General features: G+C 34.8%; 2 protein-coding genes across 3 annotated transcripts in view; one reads left to right on the top strand and one right to left on the bottom strand.

Annotated features, from left to right (window-relative positions):
- LOC138130162 (uncharacterized) overlaps nt 1-19,203 on the top strand; it is a 306,106-nt gene that overhangs the window by 87,736 nt on the left and 199,167 nt on the right. The gene's annotated exons all lie outside the window — the stretch shown is intronic.
- On the bottom strand, nt 7,404-9,632 carry LOC138132016 (uncharacterized). 2 transcript variants are annotated; one of them, XM_069049331.1, is made up of 5 exons: nt 9,416-9,632; nt 9,262-9,362; nt 9,091-9,204; nt 8,772-9,035; nt 7,404-8,602 (listed from the first exon to the last, which is right to left on the bottom strand). In XM_069049331.1, the coding sequence occupies exons 4-5, from the start codon at nt 8,816-8,818 to the stop codon at nt 7,663-7,665; spliced, it is 987 nt and encodes a 328-aa protein (XP_068905432.1). In that variant the 5' UTR covers nt 8,819-9,035; nt 9,091-9,204; nt 9,262-9,362; nt 9,416-9,632; the 3' UTR covers nt 7,404-7,662. The 2 variants fall into 2 exon arrangements, with proteins under 2 accessions (XP_068905432.1, XP_068905433.1); XM_069049332.1 differs by having other exon boundaries at nt 9,262-9,632.

Genomic DNA, 19,203 nt, shown 5'->3' with positions numbered 1-19,203 from the left:
TATATGCCACTTTTGAGAGAAGCATTGGTCCTGCAGCTGCCCGTCAGACCTCAATTTAACGCTAAATAAATACACTTCAAGTTCATTGCCCATGACTTTTCTCATGGGGCGAGTATTTTTGACGATATTTAATAAAATAAGAGACGTACACAAAAAAATTTCACTTCTTGGAAAAAATACCCAATTTTTGAAGAGCCCTATCCCGGAAACTGCGGCATGCACAAATTTCGCTTGGGCCTCAAACTGTAGCGAATTTAATCTAGTTTAAAAAAGGTAACTTCAACTTTTTCTGTGAGACTCATATCTTAGGAGACTGGACTACAAGTGCATGAGCGATATGTTAGGTAATAATCTAATCACAAGTTGTGAATTTTTGTTATAAATAATACATCATCTTTTGTAATTACTTACGCAAGGTTGAAAGAGTGGAGACTTTTGGAAGTTTTATAATGACAAGAATGTTGGTGCTCCACAACGCCCAAAATTTGTCGATTCTTCTTGTTCGAAGCTCATTTTCCATTTTTCTTTTATAAATTCAGCATTTGTTAGGGTTAAATATGTTAAGTACATTTTTCAAAATGTTCAAATAAGTATGAAGGGAAGCAGGCATTCATTTTATCCTTCAGAAAGAATTGTGTGACATTTTTACATTCGTCAATTGATTACTACGACTATTTGCGTCCATATTGTCCTGCAGGATCAATAATCACGCAAGTTTCGTTATCAATCATAAGAATTTTCTCTCGAGTTTTTGTTTGAATTTTTCCACATTTTGTTCTATCTTTTTGACAATTTGACGTACTTAGATGCTTTTCTCTGTGTACGTGACTGACTGTACTGACCTTTCAACTAATTAATATTGAATAAGTACAATACTTTTCACCAATTCCACCTTTTTTACCACAGTATCTACTAATGTTTTGAATGTTGAAAAACGCCTTCTGGAAACTCTTGAACTTTTTTCTCTCTCACTTGCAAAAAGTTAAATTCTTTAGCAGGCGTTTGTCGGTTTACTTTTTACCTACATCGGTATTTTATAACAATAGTATTGGCTTTGCTTAATGATTAATTTTCCTAAAGAATAGTTCCTGGAGTAATTTATTTATATAATTTTTTTCTACTATTTTTGAAGAAACTGAACCATATTTTACTATTTTTAGTGCGGACTACAGGGTTATTATAAATGATTATAGTCCAAGTAGGCGTAAAAACTGAATGTAAAATTTATGGTTGCCGCTCCATATAAAAAACATCAAAATGACGTGAATAAGTAAGAACACACCGTTCACACACAGGAGTTAAATTGGATGCAAAACAACTTAATGTTTTTGGATGCAATCGTTAATTTTAAAAAAGTAAAGAAAATTCTCATCGCCGCACTTTTCACCTAAAAAAATGACAGTGACAGCGACAAAAATTGACAGTTCACATGAAAGCGGCAAAAATTTCATAACATGGGCATGGCCTGCTTCGACTACAATCATTTATAAGAAGCCTGTATATAGCCAAAAAAAGCAAAAAGCACTTATGAAAGTGCCGTATTGTGTCATTATTTCATTCTGGTATTATGCAAATATATACATGCACTGAAATAGCCGAATCATAAAAGTGCATTTAAAACAATTGAAGTTATTTCGCAAATTTGGCTTTAAAAACGTCAAATTTTAGATTTGTGTTTTGATATTGTTGATTGTTTTTCTAATTGCAGCCAGTCGTACGAAAAGTATTGTATGGTACTGGTGCATAAAGGGTCTTTGTTTCACTCATGGGATTGCCGCACTCGCGTGCAGCTCGTGAAAAACAGTTCGTTAAGTAAACATCTGATTTTACATTTTTATTTAACCAATCAAATTATTTGCATTTGCGCCCCAATTTTAATTAATTCGATGTTCTTCTTTCCGGAGCTGGAATTTATACAGAGAACAGTGTATTTCGTTTCGGATTCGTTGCACTTTATTATAAAAATTTCCGAAAGTGGGTTAAACAAATGCCGGAAATTGCGGGCAACTTTTACAATTAAAATTTCCCTTTCTTCGTTTAAACCCCGACAATCACATCTCGCTGTTATAACACGATGGAGCATTAAGATGCAAACAACTTGGTTATGTGGAGCCTGCTTTATTCCTCTCCCTTGCCTCATTCCATTTTATCCACATTAGCAACAGCATGATTCATTTTAGTCAAAGAAACAACATCTAAGCGCGAGCTTAATACGTTTTATTAAAATTTAAATGAATTCATATACGTGGTTGGGAACTTTGATAGGGAGCTTGCGTCTGTTCAGAATTCGTTCTAACCCCGGAGACGCGTCTCGCGGTTCCCGAATTAAAATTCGGCCATATTGATTCGGATCTTCCCTCAACTTTATTATTCGGTCTGCGGAGGTGAGCCCGAAGGCGAGGAGAGAACAATTCGATGGAGGCCAACACTGCAGGGCTCACTTCATTAGCTTTAAACGTTGAGAGTTGGATTTCGAGTCTCTTAGTAAAACAATCAAACCTGGTAAAGTGGGTCCGAAGCTTTTCCAAACTTGGTCGGATCTTAAACTGGCATTCAACTCGGATTAAACCGACGTTCGTGTTTTATGTTTACCGATTCTATATGGGCTTTAAACGGTGTGTTTGCTTCTTAACAATAGAGTCCTCTCGATATAATAGGCGGTGCGACGTTGTATCAGCGCCGAAGAGGAAGCCTTGCATCACGTTCCTGATCATCGAGACAATTCGTTTATCAGGAGCAATTGTTATCGATTCCTTGTCCTGAGAGCTGTGATTCTTCCACAATTCAGCCATTTTCCGAAAATGAACCAATCTCGATCAGTTGTTTGCTTTAGTCGTGCGATGAATAGATGATCGCAGTCGGGCAGAAATGTCAGCGATAAATTAATTTTTTGCAAGATCTCGAGATTAGCCTCCTGAACTGTTCGGAAAACAGCTTCTCTTGGAACAAGAGTTCGAAGGGAACGTTACGACGTCGATCATTCCTGTGGGGAATCCGAATGCCCCTCCGGAGTCGTTGACGTTTTTCTTATTTTATTTGAAAACGTTTCGTTCCAGTTTCAAGGACGCGTCTGCTGTCGAAATTCTTGTGTTTCTTTCTTATTCGGTTCCACACTCCTCCACTTAGGCCCGATAAACATTATTTATACGTGGCGCCTCGAGCGGAGGGTGCGCAACAGGAACGAAAAAACATTAAAGAAAGTACACCACTTTCTACTACTTTCAAAATATTATCCATTCGTTATCCCCTTTTGTTTATTCGTCTGAAATGTAGCAGTGCGAATTACAATTTTTATGGCCCATCCTTCGAAGTTCTATTGTTCCGGGGCTTATAAAATAAATTACTAGGCGGACAAATTGCAAAAGTAAAGTGCAAGTAGGCAGATGGCAGTAAAATTTTGTTGTCTACGAGGGAACAGGGACTTCCGTTTCCTCTTAAAATCTGCCCTAATCCGGGGCCTCTATAAATCTGCATCAAGTTCGGCGTGGCCACGTCTACCGCTGATATTAGGTCTATAAGTCAAAAGAAATCTTAATAAACCCAATGGGAAGTCTTTTTATTTAGCGAAAGAATGTCAGCAATTTTTGCATAAAGTAAGCAAGTTTGTGTTTTTCCGGTCCGTTGTAAATTGCCGGGAGCTCGGACTTCATTATTTCCATTTTCTTGGGCGAAGGAACAAAATTGAGTAGCCGAGCCCCAGACTTAATCCGCCTTTGACTAAAAGAAGATATTCAATTGAGTGTCGTTTATCAAAGAGACTTATGGATGGTCTCATGGGGTTAAGGGCGGGAGTTCGGAACGGTGTTTGTCCTGCAATTTTATCCCGCAGTCATTAAAACCCATTTCGCGTCGGATCGTGGGGTCGCGCCTAATAAAAATTTAAATTCTCGTCTAAATCGGGCCTTTCGTTAATTAAACCTCAAGTGTTATTGATCAAGGTTTTTCAGCAGCCGGATTCCAACACTATTTCCAGACAATTCCGGAGCTTATGATGCCGGCGTATTATTCGCCGGTATAATTCATGCAAATTAATCTTCGCGGCTGTTTTCCTAAGCGTCCGATGAATTGCTTGCGTGGCTCTTGTGAAACCTAATCTCAACTTTCCATTATTGTTATCGGTACGTTTAAAATAATATCCGAGCTTTTTAATTGTAATTTCGGATGAATTGTGGGACGCTTACAACATCGTAAAACCCTATTAAAACCGTGTTTCTTTTCCGTATTACTAAAGATGAATGCGGTAGTAATTTCCTGAAAGTAACAAACTAATTTATCTAGAGGAGACGCGCAGAAATTGGAAATGCGACAACTGTATCTCCGTTTAATGTGTTTAGGTATTTCCTTGGAAATTATTTGCGAAATCCCAAAATAACATCGTGGGGAAAATGCAGGATGAAAGGTAGTACAGCAATCTCTTTTCAACGTTACGATAAAGTTCCAAAACATTAATTCGGCATAAAACCTTAATACTTTTTAAAAACTTTTAGTTTTAATTTTCGAAATATAAATATTAGTTCCAAAATTTATCAGTCTGCCATAAAAATGTACTGCGATCGGTCTGACAAATATTTTGGTAAACCTTCTTGTGGGGTGAATAGTTGCGACATTGTTTGTCGAGTTATAATATGTCGGGGATTCTTGTTTTTTTTTATTGTAGCTCCAATAGCAAGAGTAGAGTTTCTTGATTATTGTTTATGTAGGACGTTTTTACATATTTTAACAATTTGGCATTGTTTTTATATGCGTAGTCAGATATAGATGTATGTTTTTGTTGATTTTACCAGTTTCATTTCCCTAAGAAAATAACCTTTTTAATAATGCAAAGCCACAACACTGGTAGTTCCTATTATACATGACACTGATGATTTTGAATTCTTAATTCATAATTACATAATTTACAAATCTTTATTATTAACATTGCCATTTAAAGAAATAATTGTTTATTTAGTTGTTTATATATTTTTATAGTTATTTATTTAGCTTTTTCACGTACTGGAGTTTTTAAATAACCTCGGCTACGCTTACGCTTCGGCTCGGCGATATAAAAACACCTCGCACATAAAAGTAAACTTTCGCAGCTTGTAATGTATTAAACTTTTCATTCTCCCATCGACATTTAATAAAATACAATGATTCAGTGATTATAATAAAATTAGTATAAGCTGGCTTGTTGTTAACGTTACTTTAGTAACAATACAAAAACATTATTTTATAACATTTATCAAATATCGTTGTCGTTGAATACTTGCTCGTAATTTAGTTTAAAATGCATTTCATTGAAGAAGCTGCATATATTGCGTGCAGAAGTGTGTTGCCGGACAATTTTAAAGACCGGTAGGTACAATCAGCTTATGAAAATTTCATTAAATGGTGTGCAACGAATGATGTTTCTGACATTTTTCTTTTTTTGTCGTTCAGGGTACGAGAGTTTTTCATAGCTAGCAACTGATCCCCTAGCATGTTTTACTTTCGCTTTCAATCGCCGTATTAAAATAGAAAGTTACACTTTCGTAGGGGGGAGAATGAAAAAGTCTTATTGAAACACCCAAAAATATTCTGGCTTTGTTCCTATAACCAAGCTAATACATTTTAGACATTTTTATGGATAATTATCTTATCAAGTAATAACTATTTTGATTTTGTTTGTTTTTCAATGTTACGAACAGAGTACATACGGAAGTTTAATACTTGCAGAACGTACAGAGATTTCCTTCAGAGACCAAAAAGAAAAAAGTGAACACATCTTTCACCTTACTTTTATCTGGAAGAAAGTTTAAAACTCAAGCGTTTCTTAATTGAATATTAAGTTTAGAAAACAGCAGCTTTTTGGTCTTTTTGTGCAAGGAAGGCTTCGAAAAGTCGTTGGTAATTATAGAGTATAATTCAGTAATAGTTCACTACATATTTACTGTAAGATGATCTAAGATTTGCACTTGGATAAGTCGATAATTGATCTATCGGTGTTCATTTAAATTTATCCTCAAAGTTGGCGTTAAGTGTCGATTGTGCATCAACATCATAAACAGACCAGGTCCCAAACTGGAACTCTGAGATATACCATGTCTAACATGCCATTAAAAGACTCGTTGTGATCCGTGAGGTAATAGGCTTAGCTATGAGAATAGAAATTGTAAAAAGATCAGTGTTAATTTTTGAAAATTAAGTAATAAACTCATTCGGAAACAAATGAAGAATACTCGCTATAGTTCGTATTTTATTTTACTAAACCACATCTTTTTAGCATTTTATTTAGATAATTATCGTTAGTTCGTATTTTAGCCATTGTCATATTGTTTGTGCTCACATAATAAACATATGTAATCTGCAAAAAAGCCGAATTGGTTATTTTTGTCATGAATTTTTATACATAATTGCACTACATACAGGGTGGAACAAAAGTATCAAATATTGGCTGTAACTTTTTAATTTGACAATTTATGAAAAAATGTTTAATATAAAAGTTGATTGGTGTATTATCCTGCATCATCTGGTCTTTCTAGTTTCTTCCTATCTTCTTTTGTTTCGCTGCTATGGCAACCAACTTTGGTTTTTTAAATAGCACCCATACATTTTTTGTGTGATTTTCAAACAAGCGTATCTTTCTGTATTCATAAATACATTTTTGCCAATATTGGGAAAAAGAATAAAATTAAAAAAAAAACAAAGGTGATAAAATTAACTTACTAAGTAATAAAACGCAATATCAAGAATGTTGACAATTTTTGTTGAACGTCATGCATGATAATAAACCAAACAATTTTTATATTAAACATTTTTTCATAATTTTTCAAATTAAAAAGTTACAGCGATTATTTGATACTTTTGTTCCACTCGGTATAACCTCGCTAACACGACCCTCTATAACTCCAAAACCTCTATAAGTTTTTACTATCGGGTGTTTATTTAAATTTCTCGTCAAAGTTGGCGTTGAAGAGTAGATTGTGAACGCACCACGGATTACGGATCTCGGATCAGCACTTTTTGGGTTGTTTGTGTTTTTACTCTACAGACTGATGAGTGGTGCGTTCACAATCGACTCGTCAACGCCAACATTGAGGAAAAATTTAAATGAACACCTGATATATGCACCTGCCCTCTATATTGGTCGAAGGTTACCTCTGTAATTCGAGGGGATACATGGGGCGACGAGCGACGACCAAAAAAGTATTCAGGTCAAGTCATTAATATGTATACTACATTTGTTTAGCAGGAAGAAACCAGGTTTACACAGCAAAAATTATAAATCGGGTAGCAGGATTGCAGGAGAAAAATGGCGGGAATATTTGAAAATGCCGAATATAAATCTCAATTAAATTATTACCGCAGAATGTTATTCAATTCAAAAAATTGCATTATGTAGTAATTTTTTCTTCTAAATGACTAAAAGAATTAATTCACTAAAGCCTGTTTATATAAAAATTTTATTATAAATTCATATTCAAAAGGTTGAGAGGTCAAGAAAAAATAACAAATACAAACAAAATATGTATAATAATAAAAATGCGAAGGCGAGACGCCGGTAATTATGTTGATAAGCACTGCACTATTACTTGATAGTAATATCCGTAATAGTGTATGTACCCCGACAAAATTGCCGTGCCGCCGGGTTAGTATAATAAGAATATAATTGTCTTTGAAAAAAGTGGCCCATGGTTGACCAATTTAATCAAAATTTTCTTTGTCACTATCTGACTCAGTAGATGTATCACTGGAGGAATCCTGTAAAGAAATAATCAGTTCAGGTACTGTGCCAAAATTTTCACCAATTCTTCTCATTTCATTTTCAATTTTTTTTGAATGTTCAATACATTTTTTCCAGTTTTCATCAGTTACATGTTCCACAGCTTCCTGAAATAGGGGCTTCACATCTCTTAACTTAAAAGTTATATTTTTTGAAGCAACTTCATTTTTTATCTGGGCCCAGATTAATTCGATGGGATTTAACTCGCAATGGTATGGTGGCAAACGTAAAACAGTTTTTCCCTCTTGTACAGCAAGTTCATCCACAGCATACCTTTCAAATGTATGTTTATGTTGTTTAACCAACATCAGGAGTTCAGCTTTCAACATTGCTGATTCAAAGGCAATGTTCTTGGACGCCAGCCAGTTCTGAATATCACCCTTTCTCCATGACGTTGTTGAAATTTTTTCAACTTTGCGACTATGGTATGAGGCATTGTCAAGAACAATTACTGCATTATTTGGCAGGGTTTTTAAAATTTTCGCAAACCATGTTTCAAAAACTGTCGCATTCATCTCTTGATGATAATCACCACCTTTGCTCCCTTCAAATATTAACAAACCACCATCAACAAAGCCCTCGTCAGAACCAATGTGTAAAATTATAAGGCGTTTGCCTTTCCCACATGGGTCTTTCAATCCTGTTGAAAAGCCTTCAATAAAGGCTTGTCTTGCACTTTTTTTACTTTCATCAACCCATATTTTTGTTTTGGTATGACCTTCGTTGATCCACGTTTCATCCAAATAAAATATTTTTCGTTCTTCTGATCTGAAGTTTTCAATTTCACGCAAAAACTTTGCCCTCCAAACAGTAATTTCAGGCCTATCAATAAGAAGACCATTTCTGCCACGTCTTTTGAACCTGCAACAGTTTGCATTATCACATTGTTGTAATTGATGTGGCTGATAATATAATATAAAATATAAGCTAGCAAGGATCTCTATTCTCCACCAGCATTGACTGTGACTATGCAAGCATGAACCTTGTTCCAATCCATGTTAGATACAACCCTTCTCTCAAAAACTCTTACCTAAATTGTAATTCTTTCAGCACTTTATGCAATTTTGATCGGCCCATCTTAGGAATTTCAGAATTAAGTTTAGTCTCCTCATGTACAGCATCAATTGTTGGCGGAATTTGTTTAAAAAAAAATCATGCACAGTTTTCCTAATTAGATAGTTTGCATGATTATCTAATATTATTCTTTCTTCATGCTTCGCTTTTTTTGCTGGGCTGACATGCCCAGTTGAGTGTACTTCACCCAGAAAAGTATAAATTGTAGACAAAGAGAAACCTGTGAATAATTATATGTCAAAGAATTTTTGTTTTTAGCAAAATCACAGTAATACCAGTATATGAAGCTGTCTTCTTTTTCTGTTCAGTTGCTCCAATATCTGGGAAGTCCTTTACAATGTTTTGGTGAACATTATGTATGACAGTTTTTTCTCGAAGAGTCAAATGACCTATATGGAACAAAATTAATCATAACATGCACTTTTCATCACTATAATTAATTATACCTGTTGGTAATTTTCGTCTTCTGGCATTTACTGTAGCAAAATTTGCAGCTGGTGCCTCCATGATACGAGGAAATAGGTCCACAAGACTGGTTCTTCGAAATCTTGAAATATATACAACAGTATATCATTTTGTTTTCTCATTGATACAACTTACCACGAAAACTGTAAACACAGCAAGGATTAGTTCTGACAAGAACTGGTTTTTAATAGACAAATAAAACGAACACAGGAGAACCAAAAGATAACAAAACCACGCCAATCTCAAAAACGAATACCAATGACAGTTGTCAAGTGTCAAATGCTCAAATGATTCCCTCTGCACTGTTGTCAGTTTCATATCCTGCAAAATCCTGCGGATAATATTATTTATAATGGGTAAAAAATATAATACTTACTAAGTTTGGTGAACGCATGAAGAGTTTTATCCATTTCGATGTGAACAATTATATAATTTTTCTTACTTTACACGAACACAATCTGGCAACAACACTTAAATTTTCATTTTATGCGATTTTATTAAAAATATCTCAAAATTTTTGAATCTGTAGATACCTACAAATTCCATTAAGCTTTAAGAACATTACGTTATAGTTTCTTTTTTTTTTTCAGTCATAATTTAGAAGTTTTTATTTTAAATCATGAACCCTAAACTTTGCTCGTGTAAACGCGCCTCGCTGTTAGCCAATCAAATTTAAATACTCCCTACCACGATTTCCATCTAACAAGAGGATATACTATAACAGTTTATTAATTTGTACAAAGCTTCTACAGGGTGTCCCAGAGTTGCGAAAAAGCTCCATAACTTGTTTGTTATTAAAGATATCAACTTTTTCTTTTTTCTAGATGATAGCCACCCTTCTACTGCATATTCGGATATTATTGCGGTATATATACAGAGTGTCCCAATATTATAAAAACACTAAAGTTAGGTTTTTTTTAAATGGAAACTACCCAGTTTGATTTTATTTTTGAACTCTATGCTAAATTATGAATCAAATTTATACAGGTCGTTTTTACTTATCTGCCATCGTTTTTAATCAGTGGCGCTTTTTTTTACCAGAATTACGAAATGCAGGGGTCCCTTCGAAAATTCGTACCTTCCAAATCGTTGCACATAAATTAAAATGATTGATGCTGTTTAATTTCTGAATGTTTGCTGCATCTGCTGAGTGTTTACTCAACAACCTGCTTAGTCGCATATGCCTACTGCGATTTTTTAAACATAACGAATTAAAAATGTCAAAAATTCATTTTTTTCAAATGGCACGTCGTATTTATTAATGCACTAGTCGAAAGCTTTTTTGACAAGCTTTTGAACAATATAAGGTTTGTATTGTGTTTTCAATTTGGTTGTAGGTCGTAAAATTTTATGGTACTTTAAGTTAAAGATCTTGTGGGGTTTATAAATCCTAGTTTACCACTAGCAGGTAATATTTTAAGCAGGGTTGTATTGTACATTTTGTATATTTGCATTGTACGGCAAACGGCACGCGCCGCTTCCCAACCTTTTCAAACCCAACCATTGTGCCCCTTAATCACTCATAATATGCAATAAAATTTTACGACCTACAACCAAATTGAGAATACAATATAGTCGAATCTGAAAATCTAGGGTACTATCCTAAAATCGCTAAATTTGGTGCAATTTTTCCGTTAAAAAGACAATACAAAAATCTAGTAGGCCTAACAAAAGATAATCACACAATATGGTCACTCCATAAAGATGAATCAACCACAAAACAGTGTTTAACAATTAAACATTTAATAATTTTAGTGATTTTTAGTGTTTTTAAGATAGCACCCTAGATTTTCACATTCGGCTATACAAATCCTATACAGTTGGAAAGCTTGTCAAAAAAGCTTTCGACCAGTGCGATAATAAATGCAGGGTGCCATTTGAAAAAAATTAGTTTTTGACATTTTTAGTTTGTTATATTTAAAAAATCGCAGTAGGCATATGCGACTAAGCACGTTATTGAGTAAACACTTAACAAATGCGGCAAACATTCAGGAATCAAACAGTGTCAATTATTTTAATTTATGTGCATCGATTTGGATGGTACGAATTTTCGAAGGGACCCCTGCACTATCTAGGGTGCTATCTTAAAATCACTAAAATAATGAAATGTTTAATTGTTAAACACTGTTTTGTTGGTTGATTCATCTTTATGGAGTGACCATATTGTGTGATTATCTTTTGTTAGGCCCATAGATTTTTGTATTGTCTTTTTAACGGAAAAATTGCACCAAATTTAGCGATTTTAGGATAGCACCCTAGATTTTCAGATTCGACTATACAAACCTTATATTGTTCAAAAGCTTGTCAAAAAAGCTTTCGACCAGTGCAATAATAAATACGGGGTGCCATTTGAAAAAAATGAGTTTTTGACATTTTTAATTCGTTATGTTTAAAAAATCGCAGTAGGCATATGCGACTAAGCAGGTTGTTGAGTAAACACTCAGCAGATGCAGCAAACATTCAGAAATCAAACAGCGTCAATAATTTTAATTTATGTGCAACGATTTGGAAGGTACGAATTTTCGAAGGGACCCCTGCAATTCGAAATTCTGGTAAAAAAAGCGCCACATTAAAAACGATGGCAGATAAGTAAAAACGACCTGTATAAATTTGATTCATAATGTAGCATAGAGTTCAAAAATAAAATCAAACTGGGTAGTTTCCATTTAAAAAAACCTAACTTTAGTGTTTTTATAATATTGGGACACTCTGTATATATACCGCAATATTTTACGAATATGCAGTAGAAGCGTAGCTATCATCTAGAAAAAAGAAAAAGTTGATATCTTTAATAACAAACAAGTTATGGAGCTTTTTCGCAACTCTGGGACACCCTGTATAAGTCAAATTTTATTTAATTTCACCTTTAACTCGAAAACTTCGATAAAAGCAAACCTCCATTGCTCCAAGAATTGATACCTTCTCTTGGGATTCGAGTTATCGAAATTATATTCTATTTAATAGAATAAAATAAAAAAATAAGTGAAAATAAGGTCAGGTTATTATTTTACTGAGAAGTACATATTTTTTGTTTTTATAATTTTGGCAGTTAAACTATTATTATTTGTTTGCTTGAATAAATACGGAGATTTTCTGAACGTCAAATACATAAAAACGCAATTAAATGATAAACTTTGTTTTCAAAATTCCGAATTGTTTTGTCTGTCTGTCTTGCTTGTTAGCAAGCCGTAAAATTTGTTTGTGATTCTTTTCGATAATTTGTTGTTTGCGATTGATTCTTGCTGAGGAACTTATCCCTGTCTAGACGGTTTTATAATCTTCACCGTTCTATCTTCTGATTTTGTTTGGGCAGACACATTTATCGCATCATAACTCTTAATATCTTCGGCATTATTGTGAATTACGAGGGCGAACATTGAAAGAGCGCTTTACCAAAATAAAATTAATAGTCTGACGAGGTAGAATGAATTCCCCGGAATTTGTAGCGTGGTCAGATGTTAAATTTCACGACAGGTGGGTCAGGGCAACCAAAGGAAGTGACCAGTCCTTCGACCTTCTCGATCCAGGGATTTAACCTCTCGAGAAAAGTGGTTTTCAATGTTCACACAGTTTCGTAATTCTTTAACTTCTATTGTGCTCCAAATAGTTTTTATAAATTGAAGCAGACTAATGAGATCATGAATGGTCTTGTGAGTATTTGCTTTTGTTGTTGACGATGTGATTAATCTTGCGAGTTGCATTCGATGGGCTTTCTCTTCCTGCAACAAAAGAGTCCTCTTGCGGAAAACGCTGCTATGATCTTTTCTTATTTGGAACTTACTTATTGGAACATGTTTTTTGTTTGTCTGCAGCAGGAGATTTGTTAGATGCGATGAGAGCACCGCTGAAATTTCAAAATAACGACCAATAAAGCTCACTTATTGAAAGCTCGTTTTTATTCTCGTCAAGTTTATAATCGTGCGGCATATTCAACTGTAACGCTTATGCTAATGGTGCTTTACTGGTTATGCAAATGCGACGAAAATTGATTTTTCGTGGGTCGCATGGGGTGTAATATAGTTCAGGAGCTTTTATGGATTTTCACGAGCGTGTTGATATTGTGCCGAAGTTCACGGATTAATCTGGAAATTATGCGTTTTCATTGTTCCAAAACACCTGTAACCGAAATAAAAGTGAATTTGAGCACGTCATAAAAAAAGTTAGTATGTAAATTCGCGGAAATTTATGAATCCTCGTAAAATTTAGAGGACATTACCGGAACAAACCTGAATTTGTTTTTATAACCCTTAAGAATGAGTGAAAGTAAAGAGGACGATCGTTAAAACGCCGGAGAAACGAACCAAACCGAAATCGACCATCTTTTTGCCCGCACTGAAAGCTTTCCAGACGTGAAAATGCTGAAAATAAAAGCACCACCACCGCTGCCATCAGTTCGGATTGATTTGCGCTCTGGAAAAAAAAACACGAAAGTTTGTGAATTTTCTTCTTTCGCGGAGCTTGTTAGCGCATCCCGGTCCTATCTAATCTCATAAGACATTCATAATGTGGAGGAAAAGGAGCGAGACGCCGGAAGGTGACGCCTAATGTGTTGAATTTCCCGTCGGCGCACATTAGCTAAGCGAACCGATAATAGCCGGTATGTGCCAGTAGCATATTCATATTTTATTAGCAGCTTTCCCGTCTGCAATATATTCCTGCGACCGATGTTCACGAAACGTTTTTGACAGCGAACCACAGTAGGAAAGTGTCGTTTAACATTTGCCCTTTAATACAGGGTTATTATAAATGATTGTCCCATCGCAGTTGGCGTTGGTGGCGTCGTTGAATGTGCCGCAAGCCTCACAACATGAGTTTGACTAGTATCGCCGGAAGGTGGCGATACTGGCATTACTGGCGACGCATCCAACATTTGTATGGTTTTCTGCGCCAACTGCGATGGGACAATCATTTATAATAACTCTGTAGTTGTAGGTACGAGCACCACTGAAGGAAAACTTACCTTTAACGCAATAATCGATTGACCGAATACATAATTAAAAGCAGAAAAGAAACCAAAGGTAGATTTCAACAGTCAAGAGAGTAATTAGGGTCATTTTCCCATCGTTTCATGCCTATTAAAGGGTTGAATCAATTCTCTTCTACTTTAAGAGAAAACTGATGATTGTAACATTCAAATTGACATGATGTTTTGAAAACACTTTCTAGGTTTTCTTTTCTGCCTTAGTTAAACTTTGGTATTCATCAGCAGGTACAGTAATCGAGTGCAGGTTTTCACGGCCGTTGTCAATAGGGTTGTTGTTTTCCTGGTTGTGCGCGGTCATTTAGATTGACGTTTCAAAGTGAACTTTGAACCTCCGAAGAAGATAGCAGTATGGCTAGTGCAGCAATCCATCCGAACGAGCAGGTACAGTGCTACAACGAAGATTGAGTTAGTAAGTCTTTTCGAACCTTAAGGTATGTTTTACTATTTGTACTACCCCAAAAGTGAAAGTTCGGTAGTGTTCAATGGAAATTAATTCAAAGTTAAAATGGAATTACATACAAGATAGCGTTTCTCTTAAAATTATAAAAGTTGTAAAGCAGAGAGTTAAATGACCACTAGATGAAAGTGATTTTGTAATTGGTGTAATAGTAGTGTAGCTTTACTTTCTACGATGCACTGTGTACTAATTGAGTACATATACGCTTCACTTTGCGTGCACCACGTTGATGGAATAAGTTTTTCAACAGTTGGGACATGTTTTGCAACAAAATATATAAGCGTTTCGAATTCGACAAATAAATTTCACTTCTGAATCTGAGCACCTAACAAACTAACAAATTCCATTTTTAAGAATGTTGCTACCAATATTGGTTTAAGCAAAGCTCCATTCGAAGCACGTTCATCTTTTTCGTTGTATTTATGTTTAAATTTCATTTTAAAAACGCCAGTCATGACCCCTAAATTGATTTAGCGACCCTCAGTTCGAAAAACAGCTCCAGACCATCGGAAATTAGAAGAAAATGCGTCCGAATGGAGTGTCAGTGATTGATTCGTCGATAGGGAGGTTTTTTGGAGGTGGAGTTCCACACGACATGTTTGCAGATTTCTGTTTGTTCAGCTGCAAGAAATGATTGATCGCGTTGCAAGCAAATGCATCTTGATAGTTGTTCGATCCGAAGGAGAAAAACTGGGAAAAACTTTCGACCTCATCAATATCGTGTCACGTACGCGTGTTATGCAAATCGGGATCGTTCTTTCAGCCGATTTCGAGTGACGTGCCCCGTATGGAATCACGCTTGCGGTATGTTAAGAGCTTATGGATTTGAAAAACGCGGAAACATAAACTGATAATACTTTCGTACGGCGTAAGCCCGAATAAAACCAACCTTTCAACCGTAAATCCGGTTCATTTTAAACGGGTTTATCACGGAAAGTGCTTCAATTTAGTCGAGGCTATAAATAAGGAAGGCCGGGCATTTTTCGTTTCCAGCATTAAGTGATATCTGGCGAGATGTAGGGAAATTAACGTGAGGCGGATGTGCTAATAGAGGTCTTTGAGGAGAGATTACATGATTTACTTGATTTGCTTTAATTGGATAAGTATTTAAGAAACTCGGAGGGAAGTCCAGGAAAACACTGACGCGATCGTGAATAAGATCTCGCAGAGACAACATTTCCAGGAAAGCTAAAATTTAATGCTGTAATTATATGGAGTTAAGAGATTTACCGAGTTCATTCTGTTAATTACTACTTCTTACTTTTAATTAATTAATATGAATCTTAGAGCATCGGTGTCAAACTTTGACGCAGCGTGTTTTCACATTTGTTTTTTTATTAGTTATTAAAATAATTCCACTATTCACTTATACACTGGTTTTGACTAACAGCACCTTGTGGTATCTCATTACAAGCTTCCCGATTCCTCAGTCATTTATCTTATGTAGGGGGCGTACAGTAATTTATACGACCAGTCAAATCCAACATGAGCAATTATCAACTGCATATTTTGCAAAAAAATTTAATTGTAGGTGCCTGACAGAGCACAACTTTGTTGTACGGGAAAGATGTTTAATTTTTGAAGATAAAGAGTTCTTATAAGTTTATGTTCTTGAGTGTATTATTAAACGAACCAATTGAATGGTACCGACCGGCACTTGCAAGGTGAAGGACAAACATAATTATTAATTGTCACAAAGTTGCAAAGGTCAAGACAATGGAGGAACTTCTAATTCGTCAACACCACACTGAGTCCTCTTAAGGGCAGTATTAAACAGGAGAAACTTTGTTCTTAATCTAATCATACTACAGTCTTTTAATTACCTACATTTTTTATAATAAATACTTTTTTTGGTTTTGTTTTTTTTAAGGAGGCTAACAGTAAGTTACTTTCTATACTTTATACAGCCTGTGCATTCTCAAACTCGAACATAGGCAATTAACATTTGTATTGAACGTTTTTGCTGATTCCTGCTCGCCAATTGAACTTACAGGTAAGGCAATAGTATCAATAGAAAGATAAAATTATTACGCTTGAAATGATACTAATAATAAGATTAAAGGTGCTATTTGTATTTTAAAATACTAATTTAAAACTTGGCGATTTTTAAATATGACATGCCATGATTTTCAAATTGGACAGCATTTGTCAAAAAATGTAGTAATTTGTTGGGTTAAGTCAGCGAATTTCGGTAAATTACTGTCAAAATTATTTACGGAAAAATGAATAGTTACTCCATACAGATTAAGACAAATTTCTCTTGAAGTAAGCTTATGTAAATCGCGGATACTGAATGTCCTCAGGGAGTACAAATATCATACCCTTCAAGACACAGTGCCATCAACAGATTTTTGCTGTTGATGAAGAAAGTAAGAGTGAAACCTGTTATGAAATACAGGAGCGTGCTAATATGATCGTCGCTTTCTGTCGACAATTTGCTTCACAGACGAATCTACTTTTACACTAAATAACGAACCAAATGTTCAAAACACGCGATATTGGGCTCAAGAAAACCCTCGAGTAAATATTCCTACTAGAACTCGGTATCCTCAAAAAATTCATATCTGGGCTGGGATTTTGAATAACATTTGAAATAAAGGGAAATTTAAATTCAGCAAATGATTTAGATTTATTATTAACTAAGGTAGCAACTGCATTGTAATTTTTTCAAAGAATTTATAATAAAAACTGCTTAAGGGGAAGAATACGCCAGTGGTGAGAGCCAAATTAAGGCGATTTTTGTTGACAAATTGTGGCCAAACTAATCAATAAATTTTCCTGAAAAAAATATATGCCATAAAACTAGTGTAGATTGAAGGCTCTTGATATTCAAAATGTTCAAGACGGTCTTAGTTTTTCCAAAAAAAAATAAGAAAACGCCTAATAATTTGCCTTACTTTAGAATATTTTTCTGAACAGGACTTTATTCAGATGAGAACAAGAATAATCAAGATGTATCGATTGATGTGTTGTTGAAGTGTTTGTGAAATTTCAAATTTGTTGAGTAATTACAATCGTTGTAATTCCTTGACAAAATTTGATTGTACAACGGAGTGAAAACGCAGCCATCAGCATTCTATCCTTCGCGTGTTGTCTCCGTCAAAGGCCTGGCGCCTCGACTGTGTTGGACGGGGTTGCACTCGAATGTTTATTGCATCCTGGAATTTGCGTTCAGGTAGAGGGTAGAGTAGTAAAACTAGGAGCGTAATGAAATTTACAAAAAAAAAGTGGCTGCATCAACGTTCTGCATTTACTTTTAGCTTGATTTGATAGAGCATTGACTGTGAACAGTTGATATTCGTAATAAAGCGTAATAATAACACTTCAGAAATTTTTCCTCGAATTATCACTGTCATTTTCTCCTCCTTCCTCGAATTTTGCTAAACTCATTTTTGATCCACAGTAAAATTTTTGTTGTTTTCAACTAAGTTAACTAACGCTAACGTCATAAAGACTACGTATAAATTAAAAAAATTGTGTAAATAGGTGAAAATAAAATTTTCTTTCGTGGAATTGTCATGCCGAATACAACTCGGTGCAGTACTAAATTACGGGAAATTTTGCTCCACATTTTACTCGTATTTGTTTCTTAGACAATTTGTCGTCGAAACAAATATTCGTATAATGAGATCGAAAATTTCCGGCAATTTCGTACCCTCTCGTTGTATGTATTAGTACTGAAAATCGCACGACACTTAAAAATAGCCAATAGAAAAACAGAATTCGGTGTCGTTTCTATAACAATATAGCAATTTCCTGGAAATTTTTTGCACCTAGCTAACTCAACATGAAATTAATAAGTGGAAATTTTTTCAGCCAATCAAAATAATTTATTTATTAAAAATCTCATTTTTTTTCCGTTGTCAAGGATAATTCTGTTATACAACTTGACTTTTTTTGTCAGAAATTTATAATTTAAGAAGCATAATGTCCCTGTCGTTGCGATTTTCTTACCGAATATGCCCTCGTGCATTGACTAATATCCGGAAATTTTATTCTCATGCATTTCCAAAACGTATTAATTAGCCCGAGTGGCACACGATTCGAAAACATTTTTGGAAATAATCAATGCACTTGGGATATTATAAGTGAAAATTGCATGACACTATGGAAGAACCAATCTGAATTTAGTATTTAATAAGATTACCATAGCAACACAAAAAAATTCCGAAAATGTTTTGACAACCCTAAAATTAATAAATAAGTGGAAATTTTTTTCACAACAAAAACTAACCCCTGATTTTTAAATTTCTCTCTTTGCTTTAATAAATTTGAGTTTTTTCTTGAAATCGTGATGTCATGCAATTTTCTTACCGAATACCACTCGTATGTTGATAGAATCCGGGAATTTTGTTCTCGTGATTGTCAAAAACGGGATTAATTAGTTCGAGCGGAACAATCAACACACTCGGGGTATTGTAAGTGAAAATAGAAATATTATTTAGAGGAAGGTGAATGTATATTTAGAAACAATTAGCGGTA

The sequence above is a fragment of the Tenebrio molitor genome, chromosome 5, assembly GCF_963966145.1.
Source record: "Tenebrio molitor chromosome 5, icTenMoli1.1, whole genome shotgun sequence".
Classification (NCBI taxonomy): domain Eukaryota; kingdom Metazoa; phylum Arthropoda; class Insecta; order Coleoptera; family Tenebrionidae; genus Tenebrio; species Tenebrio molitor.
This window is presented reverse-complemented; position numbering and strand designations above follow the sequence as displayed.

What these genes read in the sequence shown, in the direction of transcription:
- LOC138132016 (XM_069049332.1), bottom strand. Translation starts at nt 8,818, where the DNA reads ATGGGCCGATCAAAATTGCATAAAGTGCTGAAAGAATTACAATTTAG. An exon ending in CTGAAAGAATTACAATTTAG is followed by an intron (nt 8,603 to 8,771) that starts GTAAGAGTTTTT and finishes AAACTGTTGCAG; the next exon opens with GTTCAAAAGACGTGGCAGAA.